Source organism: Anoplopoma fimbria, chromosome 16, assembly GCF_027596085.1.
Source record: "Anoplopoma fimbria isolate UVic2021 breed Golden Eagle Sablefish chromosome 16, Afim_UVic_2022, whole genome shotgun sequence".
NCBI classification, from domain to species: domain Eukaryota; kingdom Metazoa; phylum Chordata; class Actinopteri; order Perciformes; family Anoplopomatidae; genus Anoplopoma; species Anoplopoma fimbria.
The window spans coordinates 9,182,853-9,209,240 of record NC_072464.1 but is presented as its reverse complement, the minus strand read 5'-3'; the positions used below and the strand labels follow the sequence as shown (position 1 = coordinate 9,209,240).

Genomic DNA, 26,388 nt, shown 5'->3' with positions numbered 1-26,388 from the left:
CCATATCCCTATCATGATACCAAAAAGCTATCCTAATCTGTAGCTGCGTGGTGGAGTTAAAGTCATTTTTGCAAATAGTTGCAGTGGTCACAGTTACCACAAACGATATCAAACACCTAGCTAGCCAAGGTGACTGAGGATATCTGGATACAAGACAAAAGGTCTGAACAGGTTCAATTATCACCTCACTTTCCTCTAACGTCATCCACAGAAGGTAAGGACAGCGGGGGCCCTGGAGGGCTGTGTGGCTCCTGGCACTGCAGATGGTGGAGGGGGAAGCAATGAGAGGAACCCGCTCCACTCTGATAGGACCTGTGAGGGAGACAGTGGAGAAAAAGCTGCTAGGAACTATGACTCCATGATGTCACACAGCCACAGCACCCCTCCCAGCAAACCCAAGAGCACACCCCCCTAGGTGGGCTAGGGTCACCATGGTAACAGCACACTGAGGGCGTTTACCGCGGGGAGTCGGGTTCTTAAAGCTGCTGCCGTGATGCTTCCTGCTGCTCTGCACTGCATGGGGCATGTTGTCGTGCTATGGCTCAGGCTGTGGGGGTGGGGTGGGGTGGTTGGGCCTAAATAACTGCTTCTACGCAAGACATTTCCTTTCGTCAAACCTACTTTCAGGAATCGCAACTTCTAATTAACTCTGCAGTGCTGGTTGCAAAGCATGCCGTGCCTCTCACTGCATGTGGGATAGGAATTAACTTGATCCGGGTAGCAGCCAAATGACGAATGGTATCCTCTTTATTGACCCAGGCTAATTAAAATCCATTACCACTTGTCATGTGGGCTCCAACAAGTCGTCGGCTTGTTGTGACTCCTCTTTGGTGCTGGACTGTTGTTTAAGACGGATGAGAAAGTAAGCTAGAGGAGTTCACACTGAAGGTTCTGGGTCAGAGGAAGTTTATTTGTGAAATTTGAGATGACCGAGCTGGTTATATATGTTCATACAGAAATCTATCAACTTTAGTAAGTAACTTAGGTCATTTTAGTGGGCAGGGTCACCTGTAGGTTACCTAATCCAACATGATGTCACAGATGAAATTTATTTACAGGTTGCCCAGGCAGCTTGAATCTGAAAAGTATCATCTTGTTTCAGGAACACTAATGACATCTGGTGTTGGAAGATGGAATAGCAAGTGTGATTTATATCTTCATTTCATATTCTGACACAACTATTAATCACAATGGGAATGTTCAGAGGGTTTCTCATCATTGATCAGTAAATTGTTTCCAGAATCCACACTGTTTGTTCAGAAAATGTGATCAAAGTGTCTCTAACAGGGTGTCGTTAACCTTTAAAACTAAACATCTGGATATATAAAACAAATCTATTAAACCTTCTGAATAAATCCCTGCTGTTCCATCTTATGCATCAAGCCGTCTCACATCTCTTCTCATTCACAAGTGATTTGATCTGCATGGTGGAATTCTTCTGATTTCCTTTTCTGCTTCTGTGTTTTGGATTATCTTGTGACAATGTGTCCTCCGTCTCTCCGTAGGACGACGAAAAGCTGTCGCGGGCTTGCGTGGCCGAGTTGACTCCACTGTCCTCTCGTCGATCCTACAAAGGCACGAGCACGGACTCCTCTCACCTCCACCTCGGCGCTGCGGAGACACTGTCGCTCCGCAGGTCCGATCCTCTTCCTCAGAAACTACTGGTCCACCTGGCAGAAGGTGGAGGAGCAGACTTGTGCTCCCTCAGCCCCTACATGCTCCGTCTCTCAGGAGCAGGATTTGCCTACTGCGCTCCGGGGCCCGAGACCTCCGTGTGAACACAAACGCTGGCTCTGAGACTATGTGTGTGTGGACCTCGTGGGTTGAGGAAGTGTGGACCGAGAGACGGCATCTCAAGGATCAAGGATTTATAGAGCAAAATATAAACAAAATGTGAACATGCATCCACCTCCATGCTGAGCTCACCATGTGCATTTTCTGGGCTACACCTGAGTGAAAAACCCTTTAGATATCGTAGCCCTGACGCCTCATCTTCATACTTTTGGTAACATTTTTTCGATTCAGTGAAGTCCCCGTCTTAGTCTCAACCAAGTTACTACCCAAACTCTTCCTTGAACAAGTCTAAAAACAAAAGGGGAACCATGTCCGAAGATGCATTGTCTCATGCACTATTGAACTGATTCAACATGTCAACAATCAGGCGTTTTTTGTATTCCTTGTCCTCATTTTCAGTCTCACGTTCTTGCCTGTTCCTCCACTTTCATGTCCTGTTTGCGTCATTGTCAATGTTTGTTGAAAACATTTTATGTACAGTTTGCGGTCTGGCCAAGTAAGGGGTGGCCGTCAAGCTCAACCCTTTAGGTGTGCGTGCGTGCGCGTGCGTGCGTGTGCATGTGTGCGAGTGTATGCATGAATTTGCCTGTTACTGTATGTGTGTATGTGACACACCTTTGCCTTACAGGTAGCCACACAGCAGCAGGCTAGGAGCCAAAAGAGAAAGGTGTAAAAAAAAGAAAATATGATAAAAAGCAGAACTGGTGTATTACAAAGCCTTATACACACACACACACACTCACACATACATCAGCTGAGGGAGGGAAATTGGGGGAATCTGACGAGGGGTGTGCAGTATACTAGCCACCCTGCCTTAATTCATAGATACTGATTTTTAGTGGTTTATATTTCTAAATCTGTTTTAACATGTTTGTGAGTTGACAGGTTCAGAGGGCATACATGTCTGGTACAGTGTGTCATTTAGTCCTCTTCTTTTACCCTCACAATTGTGTCGACTTTTGTTTTTCTTATCTGCCTGTGTAGCATGTCGGATCTCCCTGCAGCATGCTGATCTGCTCCTCTCTCGGTTCTTCCTTATCCTCCCTCTTCCCAGACATCATTCATCATGAACCATATCACGACGCCTTTTTCTTTCTCCCAACAATGAGCACACTGTACCCACTCCTGCCCCCATGTGGTCGCGCGGGGTAACAGCAGCAGCCCCGGATTCACAGTCTTTATTTATTGATGTCCTCAATGACTTGCTACTCCTCACTGTTGCATTGTGCTTGTGTGTTTGCTGCCATGCTCTGTGTTATGCAAAAGTTAATGTAAGAATGCTGATGTCATGTTGTCACATTATAAGGGTTTTTTCTATGTGTTGCATTTATATATGAGTTATTCTGTACTGTTCTAAAATTATTGATGGCGGTCACTGTTGATGTATGGATGTAACTTAAAAAAAACTTTTGATATATATATATATTGTAGTAAGAAGGGATGTTATATAGCCTGATGTAAGTAGGAGGGAGACTTGAAGCAGCGATGTCACAATCAAATCAATAGAATGTTGAACTGATTTGTCCATCATGTCCTCCAGCTCAAGATTGTAGCTCATCATGGATGAACCACTCTTCTGCATTTCTAACATCCGAAGTCCTCTTTGTCCAAAGCATATCTGTCCTGTTGCACAGCAAGTGACTGACTCTGGAAGTCTTGAATGTCAGATTCCGAAGCATTTTTGTATGTTTATACAGTTTATTTTCATACACATCACCATCTGCCAACATGTATAGATTTCATAACAGGTATTTTTTTAGTGATTTTTCAGTTTGGCTGGAGGTCTGGATTTGTCTCTTTCAGTTTTCTCTCAAAGCCCACAAGCCTCAACAAGCGTTTGAACTTTGGGGCTCAACGTCCTGACCTCAGTAGATTATTAGAAGGGCCTTGGTGCTTGTTATGCAGTGTCCCACCTCACTGTGCTGTTGCCATACTGTATCCAGACATATTATAAATGTCACATACAAATCCTAAAATAATAATGCTATGAGGTCTATTATACTTTAATAATGTAATGGGGATTTCTCTGGAGTCATTCTTCAAACACAGTTTGTTATCTGAGCCCTCCAGAGCTCCGTTTTTCACTACTACTTTCTCATTTTTGTGTTGTCCACATTGAATATTTTCTTTTGCTACTTTTGTATCCCAGAGAGAAGACTATATTTTAACTCTGTTAGAATGTGTGTTCAAGTTTGTAACCAAAATTAGAGCAACCTATACATTATATGATTCATTAGATTTATCAATAGGTCTACACACTGCACTTTGTTCTACAACAGATCAGTTTTTTCCCTAAAACAAGGTCTAATGTCCGTCGACTGGATTTATAAGTGTTCACTCTTCCTCACAAGTTATTTTTCTAAGAATGTAGTGGGTGAAAAAAAAAAAAGTGACCAAATAACTTGACTAGGAACGGACTGTCTGTAGCCTCTATCTCAAATGGATTTATCGCACCAGCCTTCTACTGCTGATCAGAATGTCGAACTGCTTTTTTCTAAGTCCATCAGCAGAACAGCAGGTGCTCATCATGTCACTCCTGAGCTTGGCAAATGTCTGAAATGTCGACTTCTGTGCTCTGAGCAGCACGCCTCATATCATACCTTCAGTACAGCACTGTTTGTATTACTAAACAGGTTTTGAGAATTTTACTTTTTGTTTTGGATAAAGATTTTAAAAGTTCAGCTATTGACTTTTTTGCCAGCCTGTCTGTAGCAAATGGGGGCAGAGCACTGTATTGTCATTCTGCTTGTAATAAAGAAAGAGTGAAAACATTTGTCGCCTGTGTCCATTTCATGTACGTGTTTCTGCCAGGTCACATGAACGTCACGTGGCAGCACACCTGGAGCTCATACCTGCTAATCAGCCACAAACATTATCTCTTTATGCTAGGTTGTCTTATTTAGGTTAACTCCTTTAACATTATCACACTCACGATAAAAACATATTAAACTCGACGCAGTCAAACCAGTCTTTTTTTATTTCAAAAAGTCGTCCTCCTTGTCAAAACTTTGCGCCTTTTATTTCCCGCAATGGAACTCGACCACGACAGTTCAGTCGGAGAGTCACGTGTGAATGTTATCAGCTAGTGTAACCTCGAGCTGCTAGTCTCAAGCAAAGATGGGGAGCGGGTTAAAGAGGTCGGGTAAAATAACGTCTTCATACAGAGGCCCCCTTCCAGGAGCCACAAAAGGCTTTTTTACAAATAGCTTAAAGTTTAGTAGCCTTATTACCACTAGAGCTAAGAGGTTCTCCTAGTGTCTCGTGGTCCGTTTCTTCTGTCCAAATTATTTCCTTGAGAATTGTTGACTGTTAATTATATGTATTCTTTTTTCAGATTCACTGTATTGGGCACTAATTCTGAAAAAAGATGTTGAGTACCATTCCTCTACAGATAATTAACCTACAAACCTATAAAACCTGGTCCGAAAAATAATATACACTAAGAATAAAGTTGTTATGTATAAATAATATATTCCATAACATGTTTTAGACTTATATTATTTGGTTGTTCAAGTAGTGTCCAACTTCATAAAATGTGCAACTTCAAAAAATGTTCACATGATCAGCATCCTTTAAGCACCCTGGGCCTTTTTAAGGTTCACAACTGTGAGGAATATCTTCTTCTCCTGTCTGTATTACCTGCCAGAATTTGTTGATCTTCTTAGAGTTGTGGGTTTTAGAAAAAACAATTTAACCTTGTACGTAAACATTGATTTAAAAAAAAGCATAAACCTTTATTCATTTAAAAAGACCAAAGTATTGTAGTGTAAAAATACAACTGGAATTTGCTCTTTTGTAAAGAAACAAGACCATTGTTTGTCATAGCCAAGTTCCCCCACATGGCGGCAATGCAGCATAATCAATGATGCATGACCAGAAGTACTTTGCATGTTTTATGTGGATGACAATGTTTCGTGACACAGCTGTTATGTCTTGCCTCCACACTGGAGGGCGCTGTTGGATCAGCTGTTTGTGGAAAACATAACGCTGACCTTCAAATCCCCTCCCCCTCTATGTCTTCCAGGTTTGCAAAGGTTTGCATGATCATGTGTGCTGAAGCTAAAGCATGCCTGTGCGATTGAGGCTGCCTCCTGCTCCACCTCCTCCCCATCTCCATCCCCGGTGTCCTGCGTTCTGCATCCATCCTCGGAGGACTCGTCACTGCAGCTGCGGCTGTGACAGCCATAGCAGCTTCAGCATCATCCCCTCATCTGTCTGTGCAGCATCCTCGAAAGCATCCATTTCTTACAAGCATCTCGACACCTCTGAGCTGCACACACCCCCTCTCTCTCAGATCTCTTTCCTCCAGCAACCGTTTGTCGTACAAGCTGGCTGCCAGGCAGTCTCATCCTGGGCTAGTTTAACCCGCTGCATCCTGCATCTCTTGCCTTCTGCTCGGCTTGTCTTGCCACCACAGCAGTCCCCCTCTCCCGTCAGCTTCACCATCATCCCCTCTCCGAAGCAGCGTTCAGGAAAAAGCAGGCAAGCTGTCTCTTTTTTGTGCAAGAGTGTCTGTCGGCTGGGCAGCTGGTCTTCCGCTGTCCCTTTGGAGGATGATCCTGTGGATGAAGACAGAGGAGATGGCCCTGGGGGAGCTGCTGGAGAGACTGAGGATAGTCACTCAAAGCATAGGTGGGTGACAACAACACACTCAACACCAACTATAATCCCTGGTCATTGTAGTCTTCATTACAGAGGATTATGCATGTTTGTCTGAAACATGATTATAGGTGAAATACAAATATGTACTAGATAATATTCTATCTATTATTTTATGAAATTTAGACCAAATAAAATCTGAAACAAGGCTTTATAAAGGAATATGCAGGATCATCATGTCAATGAGCTACAACAAATCTTTGTTTCTGCAGGAAACCACACCAGGTTTAACAGACGCATGAACCTGCTGTTCATACTGTCAGCCTCGAGCTAGGGTGGTGTTTGGCCATTAGGCCGTTCTTTGTCAAAAGACTTGCTTTTACAGTTTATGCTGTGGGAAATGTGATACTGACTCACTTTATTTGATCTAGAAGGAGAAAAAGTTATGCATGGTCTTCTGACATGGATTGAAATCATTTTTATTGCACCCGGATAGTTCAGTTATGTCAAGGCAAAGCGTCCTTTGTTATAACTGTATATGTATAATGTTTAATTGCATTAAATCTAATGTGTATTCTATACACTGATATATCTTCTGTTGCCCATCAAAATTGATGATGACATCTATTGGCTGATATGTGTTGTGATACTGGATACTGTTTCTCACTACTCCACCCTAATGAGCTACAGTCATGTCCATCTATATCTATATCTATATCTATATAGTGTTTTATCAACTATAACCCTTGACTGATTACTTTCTTCAGGTAGTCATAACCCCCCTTAGATTTTGCTGTCAGGACTCTGGTTTTGTTTTTTTGTGCAAAGCTCAACCCTTTGTGTTTAGTCATGGCCTTTCATATTGCTCTGAGGAGTCCAAGCGGCTGCAGGGAAACATTTTATGTCTATCATTACGCAGTCATGGAAAAGAAAGCTATTTCGGAGCCTTTTTGAGTTGACACGAGAACCCTTTTCCAGACTGTAGACGTGTTGTCCTGACATTGCTCCTGACTGAAGGACAGATTTCTCTCCTTTATCTAACTAATGCACCTAAAATGAATGATATTTCAGCTTCTCGTTTCTTTTTTGATCCATTTAAAGAGATTTCCTTTAATCCACTCACTGCCGACTCACAGCCATTCTCACAAGCATGACTGCACACTTGTGCACAGTGCACCTTTCATTTAATGTTGTGTTGATCTTGTTTCATTGGAGATCAGTGATGCTGATGGCATTTAGAGTCCACAGCTGCTCATTTAGTGTCATATTTGTTATTGTAGTTTTCAGATCATGATTCTTTTTAGCTGTATTTGTATGTGCAGCTACAGTATGAATGCAGTGGGAAAAGGAATAATGTCCATTATAAGCTGATACTGTGAACACACTGTCCATTTTACTGTTGCATGGCTCTTGCTACATTAATCATGAATACAGCACACTAGGCTCGAGTTGCATCTTTTCCTTTAGCACCAGAGATGGTGAAAGTATGGCGGCAGTGAGTGGGTGGTCTTGTGCGAGGAGGGGCCATGGCAATGCCAAACTAGAGGAATAAAACAGAACAAACTACAGCTCTGAAAGAGAATCATGAGCTGCATGACTCCATGCATCATAAAAACAAAATTAAATGAAAATGATGACAAATTGTCATATTTTTTCTTTTTACATGTACAGGCATTAAGTGTGCAACACTGTAGTAAATATTTGCAGACATCGCAATCATTGGTAGCACTTTCTTTTTAAGGGAATGTGACAGGAATGTGCTGTGGCAGGGAGATGAGAGCAGTAATCGGCTCAGAGAGAAGACTAACACTGATCACAGAAGACAGCAGAGAAGAAGGGAGAGTGAGGAAAATAAACATTCAGAGAAACAAAGTCAACTGAGGATGAAAAGGATTCATCACAGTCTAATCTGGTAAACTGATCGCTTCTACCGCGCTGAAAAGGAGGTGTCATGTTGTAAATTTATTTTCTGTTCCCCTGAGAACAAGTTGCAAACAGATCTTATCTCTGAATTGGATCATGGTTTCTGATTACGTGTCTAAACATGCAATATTCTCAAACTCATATAAATTCAGGAAGATCTATTTGCATCACACACTGTGGCTGGCTATATTTACTTTTCTTATCAGTGGCAGCAATCCAATTTATCCATCAGTGTGGTCATTCAGTCAGCATCAAGTGGGCAGACCTGTTTAGCACATCTTATCTGTGCTCAGTTGATACAAAAAGAATCTATGGAATGGAGAGATTTGCATTTCTTCATCATTTGATATACATAAATAACTAACACAGCAGGTGTAATACTTACCATGTTCACCATCTTAATTTAGCTTGTTAGCAACGTTTGCTAATTAGCATTAAACATGGTGAATAGCTGGGGACTCATGGGAATGCAATTTTTGCAGCTTTTTGGTAAAAAACTAAAGTACCGTATTTTCCGCACTATAAGGCGCACTTAAAAGCCTTTAATTTTCTCAAAAAACGACAGTGCGCCTTATAATCCGGAGCGCTTTATATATGGATTAATTCTGGTTGTGTTTACTGACCGCGAAGCGATTTTGTGTGGTACACGGCGCTCTGTCAACATGTTTTAGTACGACTTTGGTAAACTACAAAGCCGCACCGCAGCAGCATCACGGCCACCGTAGTCAGGAGCGTCGCGGAGTAATACATACTGTGCTTCACCATAATATCACAGTGTGTGTGTATAAGGACCCAACATGGCTCCTGTCAAGAGACACGCTTACGACGCGGACTTCAAACTCAAGGCTGTCAGTATTTTATATATTGTAGGAGTGTGGGAAACAAAAGGGCTGAGAAAGGCTTTTTGTGGACGGAGTAAATAAACGTCGGCTTTATTTCACACTCTGCATTCGCTCTGAAAACACAACACGCGCTCCCCCGTCCCACATCATTAACTCATCAACCCGCTAACGGTCATGGGTAATGTAGTTTGACTGACTGGCTGTTTTGTTTCGCTTAATGCGCCTTATAGTCCGGTGCGCCTTATATATGAAAAAAGATTGAAAATAGACCATTCATTGACAGTGCGCCTTATAATCCAGTGCGCCCTATAGTGCGGAAAATACGGTATTCATAAAAACAAAATTTGACCTGATGATGTGCTAGATGAAAAGTTAAAGGGTCACCAAAGTTATTATAATTTATCTTTAGAATTATAATGAATGTGTGTACCAAATGTCATGGCAAAAGTTGAGATATTTCACTCTAAAACACAAACGGCAACCTGGTCAACAGGAAGATTCAGATGCTCACCAAAGTCATTAGGATGTGTTATCTGGGATCCATGAATGTATGCACAAAATGATGTGCCAACACATCCAGTAGATGTTGAAATATTTATATATTGTCTTCTCATCTGGGAACCATTAATATCTGTACAAAACTTGATGGCAATTGATCCAATCGTCAGAGATATTTCATTCTGGACCGAACCGGTGGACCAACCAACTGACGTTGCCACCAGAAGAGCCACGGTGTTTGCATGGCTGAAAAACATGATGCATCTCTGGTATGAAAAATTTAGCATATTTTACATTAATCAGTGAAATTAAAATAATTGTTACTTGCAGCCCTAATCAAAAACGTTCTCCCCTGGACTCGGACTGGGAATTTGACCTACTTCTATTTGTTTTAAATGACAAATCCAGTTCTGTGAGTCATGAGTCTCAGCTTTTCCAACAGGAATGTGTTCATCTGCTGCCAGTGATGCTTGGGGAGCTGTTTTATATATTGTGCAGTAATGGTGACATATCTAGTGGTTGGCATTTTTTGTGTGCTGAGCATTGCTAGTATGTTTCACACCTCTCTGCTTATATGTGAGAGACTGTTTAGTGTGTATTTGCTACTGAGCCAAGCAGGAGCTGAGGTTAACAAAAGTGTCTGAGCTCCAGGCAGACCAGCTGTCTCATGACTTCATGGTTGCTACTCGAGCTCAGTTATTTGTTATTGATCAAATGCTCCCCTGATACATTGTTTTGGATTACAAGCACTACAAGGAAGCTTGCTTATAAATCATATATACGTAATACTTTATTGTCACCATAATGCGAGTTTCAGGATTCTTATCAGCTCGAGGTCAGGGGTTCAACCGGCCTAGGTGAGCTGTGCTGTTTATCCCTAAAGGCAGAGCAGGTGTATAGCCAGATGGATCCAGCAGATCACTATTCGTCTCCAGCTTGTCAGCAAAGGTCAGAAAGACGCGAGGGCCCGAACTATCGGCAGTGCTGCAATTTGAAAGCATTCTCAATTTATGTCATTGCATTTTTGTTCGGGCAGTTACAATGCATTTTTCCCCATCAAGCAAAATATAATTTAAACTCTCTGCAGAGGAATTTGAAAGCCTTATTTTAAACATTACCAGTAATGTCCTGCTTCAGATCGTTATTTACTGTGTGTTTGTATTGTTTATAATCATATCTAGATAGAAATGGTAGAAATAATGTGTGTATGTAGTGGAAATATTAATGAATTAATAATGTCATGTAAGCCACACTAATGGGTTGGCTCTACGGGCGGCCACCACTTTGGTCCAGACTGAAATAAATCAACAACTACTGGGAGAGGAAATTTGTACTGATGTCTATGGTGCCCAGGGAATGAATCTTACCGCCTTTAGTGATCCCCTGAATTTTCTTTTCTTAATTGCCACTATGAGGTTGTCATTATAGACCCATTCCATGAAGACCCATTACAGTCATTCCCGCCATCAAAATGTTGTGTTAACTCTGGTGATTCCCTGACTTTTCATGTAACTCCATCATCAGATCAAAAATGTGATTTGTCCAGTACTTTTGTTTATGACAAAGAAACTAAAAACTAGTGTACAGTACTTTGCGTTTACTTCTGATCAGCAAACGTTGGCATTCTAACACAATACTGAGGTTGTGAACATGGCAAACGTTATACCTGCTGAACATTAGTTTGTTAGCATTGTCATTGTGAGGTTGTTGTTATGCTGATGTTGGCATTTGGCTCAAAACATCGCCGTGGCAAAGTCCAGCCTTGCAGCGTCACTAGCATAGCTGTATACTCTCAGTCTTGGTGTTGCATGATTTGTTTTGGTCGTTGTGGAATTTAGCAGCATTGGTTACAACGTTAGGACAGGCAGACATATGAGCATTTGCTCGCTTCTGTATATGTTTGTGTCCACACAGGCAAATTCATGGAAGTGTGAAATCAGTGTGAGAGAATAATGAGAAATCAGACCTGCTTAACAGGGGAACAGGAGAAGAGAGGGGGGAGACAGAGATGGAGGGTTTGGGGGAGTCTCGTCCTCCCGCAGTCACTGCATCAGCGTGAGAGTGCAGTGCCTCTCTCATTGCTATTCTAAGCCTATAAACTGCACGCTGCCTTTTGCTCGCCAGCTTTAACCACACAAACACAACGCAAATACACATACATAAAAGCCTGCCAGCGACTCCTCCACTCTCCCATCAAAGAGGACCCTCTTTGCTCCTCCACCCCAGTAACCGACACAGCTGTCTATGTCCACCACAAAGTTTTAGTGTTGGAAGGTTTTTCATTTCCATGCTCTCCCGGTTCACCAGGAATGAATGCATGAAAGAATCTGGGGAGATAGAAGGAGGGAGAGAAAAGGCAGATTAGTTAAGGAGTGGAGGAATATAATTAGCCTGAGCAGCAGAAGGGGATTTGTGCTCCACCGGCTGCCCTCTGCTCCAACTCCCCTCCAACCTCCTCCCCTCCCGACTTCCCTTGGAAACCTATGCTACTCTGATCCGTCAATAGTTGCTCTTGCGACGAGGTATGCATGTGCATTCAGAGTGAGTGAGTGTGTGTTTGTGCAGAGCAGAGCTGGGCCCATTCTCACCTCTAGTGTGAACACAGTTTGTTTCAGAGGTTGTGCAGACAGTGACTCAGCTATTTTTTTGAATCTGCACTGCTGTTTCCTCTGTCCCCAATGTGGCACTGCAGAGGACACCGGGCTTGTCTTGTATGAGGCCAATGCAGACATCTCCTCAGAGGATGCATGTGAGATGACTTCTGCTTGATTCCGAGTGAAACGACACATCACAACAAAGAAGGTCCTTCCCATGCCGGCATTTGGGGGCTGCGATTTGGAGTCTATTAGAGTGTGCAGCGAAGCTTTGCAGGTGCAGCGTGGGGTCTCTCTGGATGACAGAGTTTGTTTGAGTGTATGAGACTCAGACCGCTCTCATGGCTCTGCATGAGTTTCTGCGGGAGGGTGGAGAGGCGTCGTACCGGATAGTGAACCGGCTCAGTCATTTGATCCAGAACCTGGACGTCTCTGGACCGGGCTCCCCTTTCCCTTTCAACCCAGCCAGCCGCAGGAACTCCTGGAAGGACTGGGATGGTAAGACAAAAAGAGAAAAAGTGACGGTCTGTGTTTGTGTGTGTATTTGTGTGCAATATTCCAGACGAAAGCTCTGGCCAGGGCATCACGCCCAGAGCCTCACACACTGCTTCCTGTGGGCTTCCCTTGCTCCCCACAGGGCTGTTTGTGTGTCTTTGTGGACAACTGTTTGTGAGAGTACGTGACTGCGCAGTTCAAACAGTCGCTTCAGTTTCCAGCTTGCAGATCTTTCCAGCTGCACTGATACTTGTCTGTAGTGGTAACAGATTCTTCAGCAAATGCAGAAATTGCAGAACGCAGCACCTTCCCAGCAGACAAGCTGGTGCAAAGGAGTGGGAACTGCTGATTTAAGCAGCTGAGTTTTCAAGTTGGTGTCTTGCCTGTCTGTCAGCCAGATTGTTGCCACTTTGAGACCTTGGCTTTTTCCACTGCAAAGAAAAAGACTTCAGCTGGTTTCACTAACACGCAGGGAGAAAAGCATGGTGAGCAAAGCCAGGAGGAGTGCTTCTCGATGGGATAGTGGGATGCCGATGGTCCCGCTTAAGTCAAGTGAGTCAGGAGAATTGTTTGTCTGTCTGTGTGGGTAGGATTTTGATATGTCTGGAAAAATCTGCCCAAAAAATCGGACCTTCTGTCTGTATATGTAAGGTATTTTCCTATAGCTTGCTGTAACAATGTATGTGAAAACGTTGTTTCTTCAAACTTGCATATCTTTGTCTCTCACCAAGGGAGTCCCCAGATATTTAGGTTTGCTCTGTCCCTGGTTGAAGGTCACTTCATATTCAAAGCTATTGTTGTACCTGGCACTTATGGATTGCATGCGTGTAGCTACAGTACAGTATGTGCATTTGTGTTGGCCTGTATGGACTCCAAATACAGTATGTGCTTTTTTCTCTTGTCTGCTTTGCTTTTTTTTCTTCTTTAGTCTTTACCACAAGCTGTGTAGTTTCAGGGAAGGTTTTCAGCTCTGTTAAAATCATTAGCCATGAGGTGAATACATACGAGAGGAACTATTTTGTTGATCTAGCAGTCTAGCGGTTTTACTGGCCGAGGCCCCTTCATAAAGATTAAACTCAGTTGTTTCTTAAGCAACCTAACTTGTTTGAAAAATGTTTTCATCAAGTGCTTTATGGAATTGACACTCTTAAGGGTATTGTAATTTCTACAGATTGCAAAATGACGAACTTGTTATTTGGGGCTATATAAACAAAAAAGACTTGTAATGAGCGATGTTTGTAGGTGGGAAACCAGTGTGGGATCATTTCGTGGTCTCTGTTGATGTTGGCAGTGACAAGGACCATCATGCAGAAATAATTGGCCATACTTAAAAGAGTACTCCACCAATTTAGCATTGCAATATTTAAAAAAAAGTCAGACAATGGTATAATAGTACAATGCTAAATTGTGTTCTGAAAAAGGATCAAAATCAATGCAGCAATATCAGAAATGTCACCTTTTTTTGTATACACGTTCAACTCCCTTGTCAAAATCTGGCGCCTACATTACCAACAATTAAAGCTGGTTATTGGTACTCGATACTGACCAAAATAACCCAGTACCGAGTAGTTTCGAAACTTCTCTAGTCAAACGATTGCAATCAATCCTTTTGTGCCCGGATCTATCAAAAATGAATATTTGTATGGTTTTGCTAGCAGCCATTCACAGCAAGCATTCTTCAATTTAATGACTCTTGTGATTGGCCCACTACTGCAACAGCTTTAATCCATACAGCAAGCTTTGAACACGGATATGTCTGAGTATGCGGCTTGCAGCTCACGTTACTTACAGTGCCAACAACGGCAACAGTAACTCTATTACAACCATACCTGATACTGCTGCGGCAACGTGAAGTTAACCTATCGTCAGTTGAGCCTTACAAGCCGTCTAGCTGCAACGAATGTTGAATGTTAAAATGTCAGCAACAGCATCATGTTGTTTATTTAATTTGTTATTGCCAGAAAGGGAGGAACGTGATGAAAATAGAACATGTTTTTAAAGAACTGTAATGGTATTAATGTGTATTCATTGCCGTATTGGCAAGTACTCAAATGTAATCCTTGCTGTGTGATCTGTGCATCCCTACTGCTTGGGGCTAACGTGGCCTCGAGCTGCTAGCCTCAAGCAGAGACGAGGGGCAGCTTACAGAGCTCTGGTCATAAACGATCTTTTTTTCTAACTCCCCTCTCTCCAACTATTTTTAATTTACAAATGTTCTAGTTTTTTGCTCCAACAGATGATGACTCAAGTTACACTTATAACCTGAGGTAATATATAAAAATCACCAATTAAGTTAAACATCTTATTCTGGCATTTTGTGCTGGCTAAAGCTTTCTGATGGATAAATCTCTTGAGCAAGAGGAAAAGTATATCTGAAACACTTGTTGCTCTCAGTCTTGGTACTCGCTTAGTGGCTTTATGTGACAACAACACAATGAATCAGTGTCTTTAAATTAGACTGAGACTGGGAGTTGAGCGTTCTGTCCCTTTGTTTGACCCTCTTGTTCACGTTGAGTTGTGCAGTTCTTTAACCTAATGGCTTTCGTGTTTATCTCTCAAGGTTTATGACACTGATAACCTCGTGCTTGCCCCTGGTCATATACATTAAACACAACCCCCCCACACACAGAACACACATACACATACTTGCAGATGCAAGCTTTTGTACCAATGGCGCACACACACACACACACACACACACACACACACACACACACACACACACACACACACACACACACACACACACACACACACACACACACACACACACATGCAGGCATACATGTACACACACTTAACACAACCAACATCTCTTGACCAAACCTTTTAGCACAATGAACTTGTATTTTTAGATAAGCGTTGAGCAGAGAGAATGGTATCTATGAGCTTGTTTTGAGTGAAATACATCTTTTATGCAACTCATTGAAATGGAATCTAAATCGCCTCATTCTGTTAAGAAACAGTGTCTTTCTTTGAGAGGTCTCATTCGAACCAAGTCTTTCAGTAAATGTGTAAGAATGGGGTCTTTTATAAACAAGAATAGGGACTTTGAATGGATACAGTCTGTGAATGGTTAAATGGGGATGCAGGCAGTATTTAAATGGGCTGGTCAGAATGGAAGCTTTGTACTTTTGGTCCACATCTCCTGAGATAAGGCAGACGAGGAGCGAGAGCTTTGTTGGTCTAGGTAAATGAGCACTGGGTAAAGGACTGGGAGCTGCAGTTCCTATAGCACTGTGACACAACATGGCATGACATAACTTAGCATGCATAACTTTATCCAGTTTCTCACTAGTCTTACAGAGTCAAAACTGGATCCCTTTTTAGAAGTGAGCCTAAGTCATTCATTAGCAGGTTGGAAGCATTGCTATTCAACCAGGGGGGGTCAGGTAATTGTCCTTTTTTAGGGGAGGGAAAATGGTTGAATGGTGAGCAGGTAGGGTGGGGTAGGGTGCTACACTGTAGCTTTTGTCTAAAGGGAAGGTAACCTGAGGTTGCAATAGGAATTCCCCACAGTTACTGAGTGACGTCCTGCAGGCTGTAGAGCACCTGCAGCTGGACAGAGAGCGAGGGTCCGAATGTGGAGTCTGGTGAAAGGTGGAGTCAGAATGGGAGGGAAACTGTTGCAGTGATACCTCTTTTGCAAAGCTGCATGGAACAAGTGTTGCAGAAGAGGAGCGATCAAGACATAGGCTGGTGCAGCAGGATGGGGGGAGAGGAGTTGGCAGATTCAGGCTTCTTCATGGAGGAGGATGTTGAGGTGGAGTTAGACTCTGGGTTTTGCATGGATGTTAACTCAGAGCTTAGTTTAGGCGGACAGGTGACTGTAGGCTCAGATGAACTCCCAGATAGACAAGAGTTGGACTGGTTTGTGAGTACAGGACACACAGAGTCCCTGTTTATTAGTAATGAGCAAAAAGAGGAAAGTCCAGTAGGAGTTGGAGGGATTCACACCTTAAGGGAAGGTGAGACGGAGGCTGATTCAGGGTCAATGGAGAATGGAGAGACTGAAGCAGAGAGAGGAGTAGAGATGGATGATCAAAGTGAAGAGGTCAAAGAGGAGGAGATGGAGGGATCATTGGATGTGTTTTTGTGGCCGGTAGAGGAGAGTGGGGGTCATGTACGGATCTCTCTGGAGGAGGCGGAAAGATATTACAGATTTGCTCGCTGCTGCCACTGGCTGTTTGGTAGGTATCAGATGTTTTTAAAATTTCCTAACTTTTTTGATGATGAAATGATTCTTCCCTTGTCACACTCTGTCTTTCACCATGCTATTTGTTTTGTGGGGTGTTTACCCCTTTATTTTATTAAGCAAAATTTAACACAACATCTTCTACTTGTCCTTTCTTTGTTGTCACTGAAATCTTGAGTCCATTTGGCTGTGCAGTTTCATCTGATGTCTGTTTTTTCCCTCCTTACAATCTACAACATGTCCAATAGAAGAAGAAACTGTAACTGTGTGTACGTCTTTAGGATCTGGTATAGATCACATTTTGATAATGATCAAGAGTGATGTATTACTGCACTATATTTATACAGGACTATGGGTAAATGTATTTATGTTCTTAAACAACTTTTGATTAGCTGAGGCATTACAGAACCAATATCAACTGTGTTTGGCCATATCCTTATTTCTTTATTGTGTTATTACAGACCCAGAGGAGCAACACAATTGTTGACCATCGCCTTAAACATTGCCTTCTTTAACCGTTATCTGAACCCTCTCACCCCTGATATGATATTGACTCATGTGTCACTGCTCAGCCCTGTTTAGTGCTTTGCTTTGTTATTGTCCATCCCCCCCTCCATGACCACGACTGTAAGCCCCTAATTCCCACTTGCTGGCCCCCGTTCTTTCCGTTTGTGGGTGTCCATTCTGTTCCCGGCCCTCTGAATGATTTCAGGTTTGCATTCTTTCTGGCCTGATGAATCCGAGTTCCAGGCTTCTGCTCTAGTCCTGTTTAATCTGTGTCAGTAGAAGCAGGCAGTCCAGGTGTGTGACTGTGACCCACTAACGTTTGACTCGTCACCCACAAACGTGAGCGTGAGTGGACACTAATCCCTATCGTTAAGCCTTTCAAAGAACATTAGCGCCTCAACCAGCAGGTGGTGTGTGTGAATGTGTGTGTGTGTGTGTGTGTGTGTGTGTGTGTGTGTGTGTGTGTGTGTGTGTGTGTGTGTGTGTGTGTGTGTGTGTGTGTGTGTGTGTGTGTGTGTGTGTGTGTGTGTGTATGTTTTGGAAATATATATTTGTTCAGGAAGTGTATTTTCTTATTAGCAGAAAGAGAGCTCTTGTACGATAATCGTAGTTTGTAAAGAAGAGAAATGTATGAATTTTAATCTGCCATTTTTAAAACACCAGATACTTCGGTATCCTCTAATAGTACCATGTAGAACAATCCAGACAAGTATCACTAAAATAAACCCCAAAAGTAATTTGAGCCCTTTTCCCCCCTTTCAAACTGTTATGAGGATGTGGCCTGTGTGTGTCAATATACACAGACTTACATACTTTTATTTTGACCACTATAATAAATGTATAGTATTTATACAAGTTTTTTTTTTAAACATGATTGATAATTGCTGCACTTTTTATAAGATCCTTGTGACATCATCGATACTTGCTGATCGGATGAGACACTGGAGTGGTTTCTATGTCTATCCTCCTTTGTGAGGAATATAGTAGTATCTAAAACTGGCTCATCCTCTCCTTTCTAATGGCCAGAGGGTCTGTTAACGATTGTATAATACTGTGTCAACTTTGAGCGGAAGTTTGGAAGGAAGTAATGTAGTTGTAGGAAGAAAGAAGGAGATGCAGGACAGGAAAAAGCGAGTGTTAAAAGGGGCTTAAGCTCAAACCTGGGGTCTTCCAGGAGGGGTTTTCCAGTAACAGAATAGCCTCCTTCTGCAGACAAAGTGCAGGTATTGCTGGCCTGGATGGGGGGTTGGGTTTTGATATGTGTGGGATTTGCTGGGGCCAAGGCGTGGCTGGCTGAGTAAGTGAGGCTGGGTCAGAAAGTGGAAACTGTTGGAGGTTTCTGTGTGAACTTGATTCCATGAGGAGCGTGTGAGTGCCTGTAAGCACTCTGCAGATGGCTAGACAGTTGCAGCTTTGTGTCCTAAGGCCGTGAGTGGCCATTTTTTTACAGGGCAAGGCTGCTTTACCAAGTTGCAAACATCAAAGATAATGTCATTTGTTTCATGTTTACTTACCTGACTTCTGTTAATGATACATTCTGGTTCACACACCCATGCTTGAGGTTAAGTTGAAAGAAAAGAAGTTTAGGTGACTGTCTCAAATAACATCTGTAGACATCAGTCAGTCGGTTGTCCTTAATCAATATATGTAAACTACAGATGTCAATGGAAATAGTATCCCATCAATAGAGGAGAAACCTGATACAGTATACTATATTATTTTATAGGTTTGGTAGCATAAATGAAACTGGAACAGTCCATGAGATTGCGCGATCGATAATGTTTGTCCAGCCACAGATAGGCTCTTAATTTATAATAGATGAACCCCTACAACCCTTTGCCATATCACAAACAGAACATTTGCAGTGGAGGAGAAGAGGAAACAGATTGCTTTTAGTGATGAGTGTAAATTAATAGCACTTAAGGTCACGATGGGTTAACAAGGTTTTAATCCATCTTAATTATCAGTCTGTGTATGATATGTACAATTTACTAGACATTGTGTTCATGTGTGTAGGTGTCTCTCTCTGTGTGGTTTTGTATTGCTTGACATGGTAGAATAGTGTAATGTGCATCACTCTCTAAGGTCTCCTGCTGTTAGACAAGATTTAAAACCACCTGCTTCAGTGAACAGAAGCTGTAGAGAAGTAAAGGTGTTGTGTTGGCACTGAGCTCCTTTCTCTCAGGGATTGTCTCTTCTTGTCTTCTCATAGTGATATCATAAACGTTATAAACACAAATGTATCGCCCATATAGAATCTTTTTCACCAGTAATTCATTATTATCTACTTTATACATGAAGTCCTCTTAGAGTTATTCAGTAGCTACTTATTGATGATTCATCAATCTTGAGGTTCCTCACTTGTTTCTTAGTAACTACTCACAATTTCCTGTTTTCACTCACTATTTTCATATAATTATCATGCAACTTACGTTGGTACTTTTTTTTAACATGTTTACTACTTGATAGGAAATCTATCTCAAATCATATGGTATGCTTTATAAAATCACATTAATGGGAAGTGTTAGAGAATTGTAGTGTACTGTAGTTAACAGGCTTACACATGTGAAAACACAGCTATGGTCCTTTAAGTCCCCTTGAGTAGCTAAAACCTTTGATAGATGTTGTTTTGACACAACAGGAAAGGCACCAGCTGGTCTCCGAGGAAAAAGGTTTAAAGGAGGCAAGAGACGGAAAATGCCAGAGCAAGAAGACACACTTGAATGAATCCTGTCCTCAAACACTTTGTGTGTGTGTGTGTGTGTGTGTGTGTGTGTGTGTGTGTGTGTGTGTGTGTGTGTGTGTGTGTGTGTGTGTGTGTGTGTGTGTGTGTGTGTGTGTGTGTGTGTGTGTGTGTGTGTGTGTGTGTGTGTGCGAGAGAGAAAAAAGAAAGCAATAAACTTGAACGTACTGATAACCTAGAACAAGTCACCTGATAAGTATCACCAAACAGACAACAAGGAGTTAACAGCCAGACTCTGTGGTTTGTTAAAACTGGAGTCAGAGGAGTGCTCGAAGTAAAAGGGCTGTTTCTGTGAGGGGACAGACAGACGGACAGGATAAAGAGGGAATCGACAGTATGGTAAGAAAGTTGTTGGGACAAACTGTTTATGCCAACATTTTGTCCATTTTACTCTAACTGTGGTGCGATTTGTTTGGGCAGTTGTGAATGCAGTAATTGTACACTGGTGTTGAACAAAACATTTGATCAATAATGGTCATGAGCTTTAAAAACAAATGAAATACCTTTTTTGAAAGACATTAACCTGTTAAGGTAGTTTAGTTCTGCTACTAACTACTCTACATATTTTCCAGCATGGGAATTACATGGTGATACTGTATGATTGGCTTTAGGACAAAAAGACGCAACAAATTCAGACTAAGAGAAAAAAGTCAAAACATTTACTTTGACTTTGCAGTCTACTGTATGTTTGTAACCACGTTTACAGGATAATGTCTGTCACAGTGAGACAATCCCTTCCTGTATTCTCCTGGTTTTTCTGGTCCCTAGTTGGCCATCCTTTGTTGTTTTCGCCATAATTTTCCACCTATATGTTCGTGCCTCCAGCCTTTTTTCTAATTGAATTACAGTATCAAAATTCATTTTTGTGGACCCTAAAAAGGTATGCTGAAGAACTGCACCTCTCTAGACTTAGGCAACCTGGTGGGCTGGACACATAGTTGTACACAGGGTTTTAGAAATACAGAGGACCAAAAATGTAGTTAGCCAGTGGGTTTGGGGGTATGCACCCCAATTTTTTTTTATTTTGCTGATCTAAATATGCGCAACTTAAGATGTTTGGTGAGCAATAATTGGATAACAATAGCATTAAAACCATGTCAGTGGGCAGAGCCCTGCTCTTCCTCTCTCAACTCTATCACCTTCTCTTTCTTTTTCTCCAAGTCTCCTCATCTTGTCCCGTATCTTTTCCCTTCTCAAAGCTGAGGTTTGATTGACAGTCGTTTCATCTTTGTGTGTCTCAGTGAAAAAAGTAATCACATATGGGCTGTATATGGGTGTAAAGTGAAACTCACTAGCCGGCATCATTGGCCACTATTTAATGCAGCACGACCAAATGGAGATCAAATAAGCAAGTTGGTTATCTTGACAGTCTACAATTTCTTTTTAGTTTTAGACAGAAAAAATGGAGGTCTGGACCTCTGTGACCTCAATGGAGGGTACGGCCATGATCATGGAAGTGCTTTTATACGTGCAAATGGAAAAATTAAGAAAGAGCTGAAGATATCAGTCATGTTTTTCATGACTAAATGTGGTCTTTTAGCTTTAATGACATAGACGACTACAGGGACACATTTGCCTGGAACGGAATATATAATATGCATGTATCTTTAAACAACGGTTGGAAGATGTTGCCAATAACTGAGCAGTTGTTTTACAGGTTCTGATATTCAGTTCGCACTGAGTGTTTGCACACCAAAATGCCCCAAGGATTGATACCAAAAACAGCAGCTTCTCAGGACAGCATCTGACCACAATGTACTGGATTACTTTTATTTCCCTCAGGCATCTCGCTTTGGCGCGTTTGTGATCACAGAAGGCTGTTTAGTCACAAGGGACATAAAGCTGATGAAACAGCTCAGACCTCCTAGATGTTTTGTTTTGTTGGGGATGGCTGCATGAATTTAATGAAACAAACTTGTTTGATTGAATGTTGTATGTTTAAGGCTTGAGTAACATGCATACATTCCACATATGTATACAGAGACCCACATAGCATAGCAGCAACATTATAATCCTGCAGCAAATAACTGTACTTCTACATATTTTTATCTATTGATCGGTTTTGCTCTTTGTTGCACAGAGCTCAATTTTAAGATAAACTGAGGCCAGTTTTTATTCAGGGAGCAAAACTGAGAAGTTTCTCAAATATATATCAATGCATATACTCCATATTGTAGGGAGACTGTTTATGTTTAATTGCATAATCACAAGGCCTAACAGCTGTCAGAAACATCTGTTGTTCGGTGTAACCTACTTCATCTCACAATCATTTTGTCAGAGTCAATTTCTTGATTTGTACTTTGTTTTGCCACTTAGACCAAACTGGAAATATATTGTTATTTTCCTGTTTTCACATTCACTGTAACAATTTTTAACATGTCTGATTCTTTTTTGATAATATATAAAGGTATACAGTCCTCCACGGCCTTAAAGTCTCTTGCTAAACTGCTAATGCACTACCTCTGCTCTCTGAATGCCTGCTGCCACCAGTTTGATCCCTGTAATAACCAGAATCCCCATCTCCTGCTGGGGCATTGACCCTTAAATCTGATTATTTTAATCCTTATGGAGGGAGTCCATGGGGGATGGATAGCTGTGGAAGGTGGAATGAGGGGACCAACAAAGACGGTTCATTTATCAATACTGTATGTTATCAACAACAGGTGATCAACAGCCATTCCTTTGGTTCAGCGATTACCACATGCCTTAAGGAACATTTAGCCCACAAGATGACCATTTGTATATCAATTACTGACCCCTCTTCAAGGAAACCTTTATTTTCTGGGACACAAGAAAAGTCTTGATGAACTGAAGTAAACGGGAGCTGCGATTAACAACAGCAAAACTATAGTAAAATATCAGTTCATGCAGTATAATCCCAGTCGTATTAATTTAGTTGGATGCTCAGTACTTATCAAACACATGCATATTCATTAACACCTTACCTTTTAAAACACTCCTGACTCTTTCAATATCGCGAGAAGCAAGCGTGATCATGTTTATGCATGAGGGTTTTAAATAGTCAAGTTTGATAAATAAATATATACTTGGATCATACTGCACGAGTTGTGTGGGAGATTGTAAATTAATGTTTCAATATAATTTTGCTGTAGTTAAATGCAGCCCCACATTTACTTAAATTACTTCAAAGACTTTTCTCCGTTTTTTAATTCTTGATTCACCGCGGAGGCATGTGAGAAAAATAAATTTTCCTCAAGAATTGAAAGTAACACAGGATGAGTAATTAATACACAAACGGTCAATTTCTGGGAAAGTATTTCTTTAATGTACTGGAAATGTTATATTTATACTTGGAAAATGTGTGTTTACATTTTAATCCTCCCTCTCTATCATATGTAAGGCAAAAGCAGCTCTTTAATAGATTTCAGGCTCCCTCAACACTGTACGTCTTCAGCTCTGATGTGACTAATATTTCCCTTCTCTGTCCTTCTCCAGATGAGATCATGCAGCTGGAGAGCAGTCCCCTCTGTGCTGCTGACATCACCCCTGACCTCAAGAAGCAGTTTGCCTTCCTTTCAGGTGACTCTTCCATATCTATCTCTGCTTATCTGTCTGTATGGGCGTATGAGGATGATTGTTTCTCATCTGGTCTGCTGCCTGTCAGTTTATTTCTTAATTAGCACAAATCATCTGTCTCATCTCTGCCACCAGAGGAATCATTTATATTTCAACTACTCCACTTGATATTTGCATAGTCAATGTGAACTGTGTTCTCCTGGCAGTTATATTTGCTATTCAAATATCACCTCCCTCTATTTCCTCTTGGCATTTTTCCAGGTTTTGGTACAAATATCCTATATATTTATTGCTGCTGTAACCTAATCTGTATTTAGCTTACTGCCTCTGCATGTCCGGATCATAAAATTCATGTTTTGTGTCTTTCACAACATTTGAGGTGTTTTTTAAACAGGGATTGCCAGTTATTTCCGACAAATTATATAATTTCGTACAGTACTGTGTGTGCCAGAGCTGACCTTGCGACTTCAGCCAACAAGACAAATATTTAAGCAGAAGTTGAAACAATGACCATGCACTCGCTGTTGCTATAGTGATGAGAGAAGAAAAGGCAGACAGATTGATATTCCAGTTACATGCGCTGACAGAGCAGAGCAGCTGTTTCACAGTGTGTGTGTGTGTGTGTGTGTGTGTGTGTGTGTGTGTGTGTGTGTGTGTGTGTGTGTGTGTGTGTGTGTGTCTGTGTGTCTGTGTGTCTGTGTGTATGTAAGAGTTTAGATTAATGGTGTTAGTGTCAGCAGCAATCATTGTGTACAAACATGTTTCGCTCGTTTTTTTCTCATCATGTTTTATTACATTTAAAATTCCATTGTTAAAGACCCTTTAAAGCGCATCTTCTCAATCACCTTCTTACAACGAGCAATGGGGTCTAACACAGACACCTTTTAGACAACATTAGACTTTTGGTTATTTCGAATGAGAGATTTTTCAATATTTATATTTTTCTCTTTGCTCTTCTCCTCGGTTTGAAGTGTTTAACATCAGTGCCACCATGTGGCCACAGTTTCTTCTTCATCAGTGCTCTCTTCCTTTACTCTAGCTGTAATAAATCAAGTGACATTTTCCTTCTTAGACTCATTGTCAGAGCTTGAAAGTTATGAAGTTTATATGGTTTTGCCTTTGCCCCATAAACTATACTATCCTATGCTGTACTGATTTGCAGCATCCCCAAGGAGATAAACACCAAATCTTCTTATAGGTAACCCCTATATATTCATGTGAAATTTTAAATGTTTTTCTTTTTTTCTATTTTCTAGGAGGTAGAGGAGGTAATGGCAGCCCCATCATTGTGTTCCCAGAATTCCCAGCGTTTGGAGAGGTCACAGGCGGAGAGTTTCACAACGTGCTGACCTACCTGACTAGTGTGCCGAGGTAAAGTCCTTCACTGGCTGATTGTCAAGGGGAAAACTGATTTTTTTTGCCTGTCATCTACCTTGTATTACCACACATTTCCTATCCTCATTTTTAACACCACCAGCAACTTGTTTTCTCCCTCTTGATGCACTGCTTATGAACCTGTGTGGGTTTATGGATAAACCAAGAGCCACAGTCATGTTTTTTAAATATATTTCAGACAACATGTGATAAAGTAGAAGTGGTTTCCCAGGTTTGGACTCCAAACACATGCAGGTCAAGTGAACTCAAAATAGATGGATGGTGGAATGGATGTATTCAAGTCAGAGAGGCAGTAGAGATAAACACTTTACTTTGTGAAAATGCCTTTGTGAAAGAAGTCAGCCAGTAGGTGGCAGTCAATATTTAAACACAATTTCACTGCATAAAGATGTAAGCTGCAGAGGATTTGTGCAGTGGATGGGCAGTCAGTGTGTATTGCATAGATATCTGTAGGGGAAGAGTGGTTTCTGTATTACTAAAACTGCCAATTAATAATCCAGGGTCTTTATCAGTCCTCTGCAGACTGTCTTTGTACACATGGACAGACCTAGACGAGACATGGGGGGAAGGGAAATGTACGAAACCATCTCTCTCTCCAACTATTCCTCCAGAAAGCCATCCCCTGACTCAATTTTTGGAATTTTCTTTGATATTTCCTCACTATTAAGTCTTTCTTTGACATGATTTAGCCTTTTCCCCCTGGCTGTACCACCCTTCCTTTATCGTGACCAGACTGGTAAAGTGTGTAAAAATAGAAACTGCAGCAATTCTGACCATTCGAATCTGAATAATGCATACAGACAGCTGAGCAGAGCTTTTTCTTGTGGTGTTTGTGCTTGTGTGATGAATTCACATGAACACCTGTTCACATGTCTTTATGACGGCCTACATGTGCTAATGTCTGTTGGCCTTTAGATGATAATAACTTGTCAATACAGCCATTTTTTGTCACCGACTTGAACCAATAAACTGAAACTTTAATTAGTTTTAATCAATAAGTAGGAGAGTATTATTAAACGTCCAGCCTATTTTAGCATCAGCGTCTAGATTTAACTTTTCAAAATGTTGTATTACAGTTCTACCATTTTTTTTTTTAATCCAAGCTGAAAACCAGCTAACATGCAGATATAATTTGCATCCATATTCCACCCCTTCATGATCAGACCTAAACGACATGGGTGAGATGCCATTGAGCATCAAGCTGTTCTGAACACAGAGACAGACTGCCGGTGGTACCTGAGGGACCGACACCCTTGACATGGCAAA

At 41.5% G+C, this 26,388-nt stretch overlaps 1 protein-coding gene across 2 annotated transcripts in view; it reads left to right on the top strand.

The window, feature by feature from the left end:
* The first annotated feature begins 6,347 nt into the window (after window positions 1-6,347).
* mcf2lb (mcf.2 cell line derived transforming sequence-like b) overlaps window positions 6,348-26,388 on the top strand; it is a 39,756-nt gene continuing 19,715 nt past the window's right edge. The window contains exons 1-3 of one of the 2 annotated variants that reach the window (XM_054615101.1): window positions 6,348-6,426; window positions 23,647-23,730; window positions 24,984-25,098. In XM_054615101.1, the coding sequence (XP_054471076.1) occupies window positions 6,348-6,426; window positions 23,647-23,730; window positions 24,984-25,098 (278 nt within the window). Of the gene's footprint in view, window positions 6,427-12,591; window positions 12,749-23,646; window positions 23,731-24,983; window positions 25,099-26,388 lie in introns of those variants that run through there. The other variant, XM_054615100.1, reaches the window with a different exon arrangement.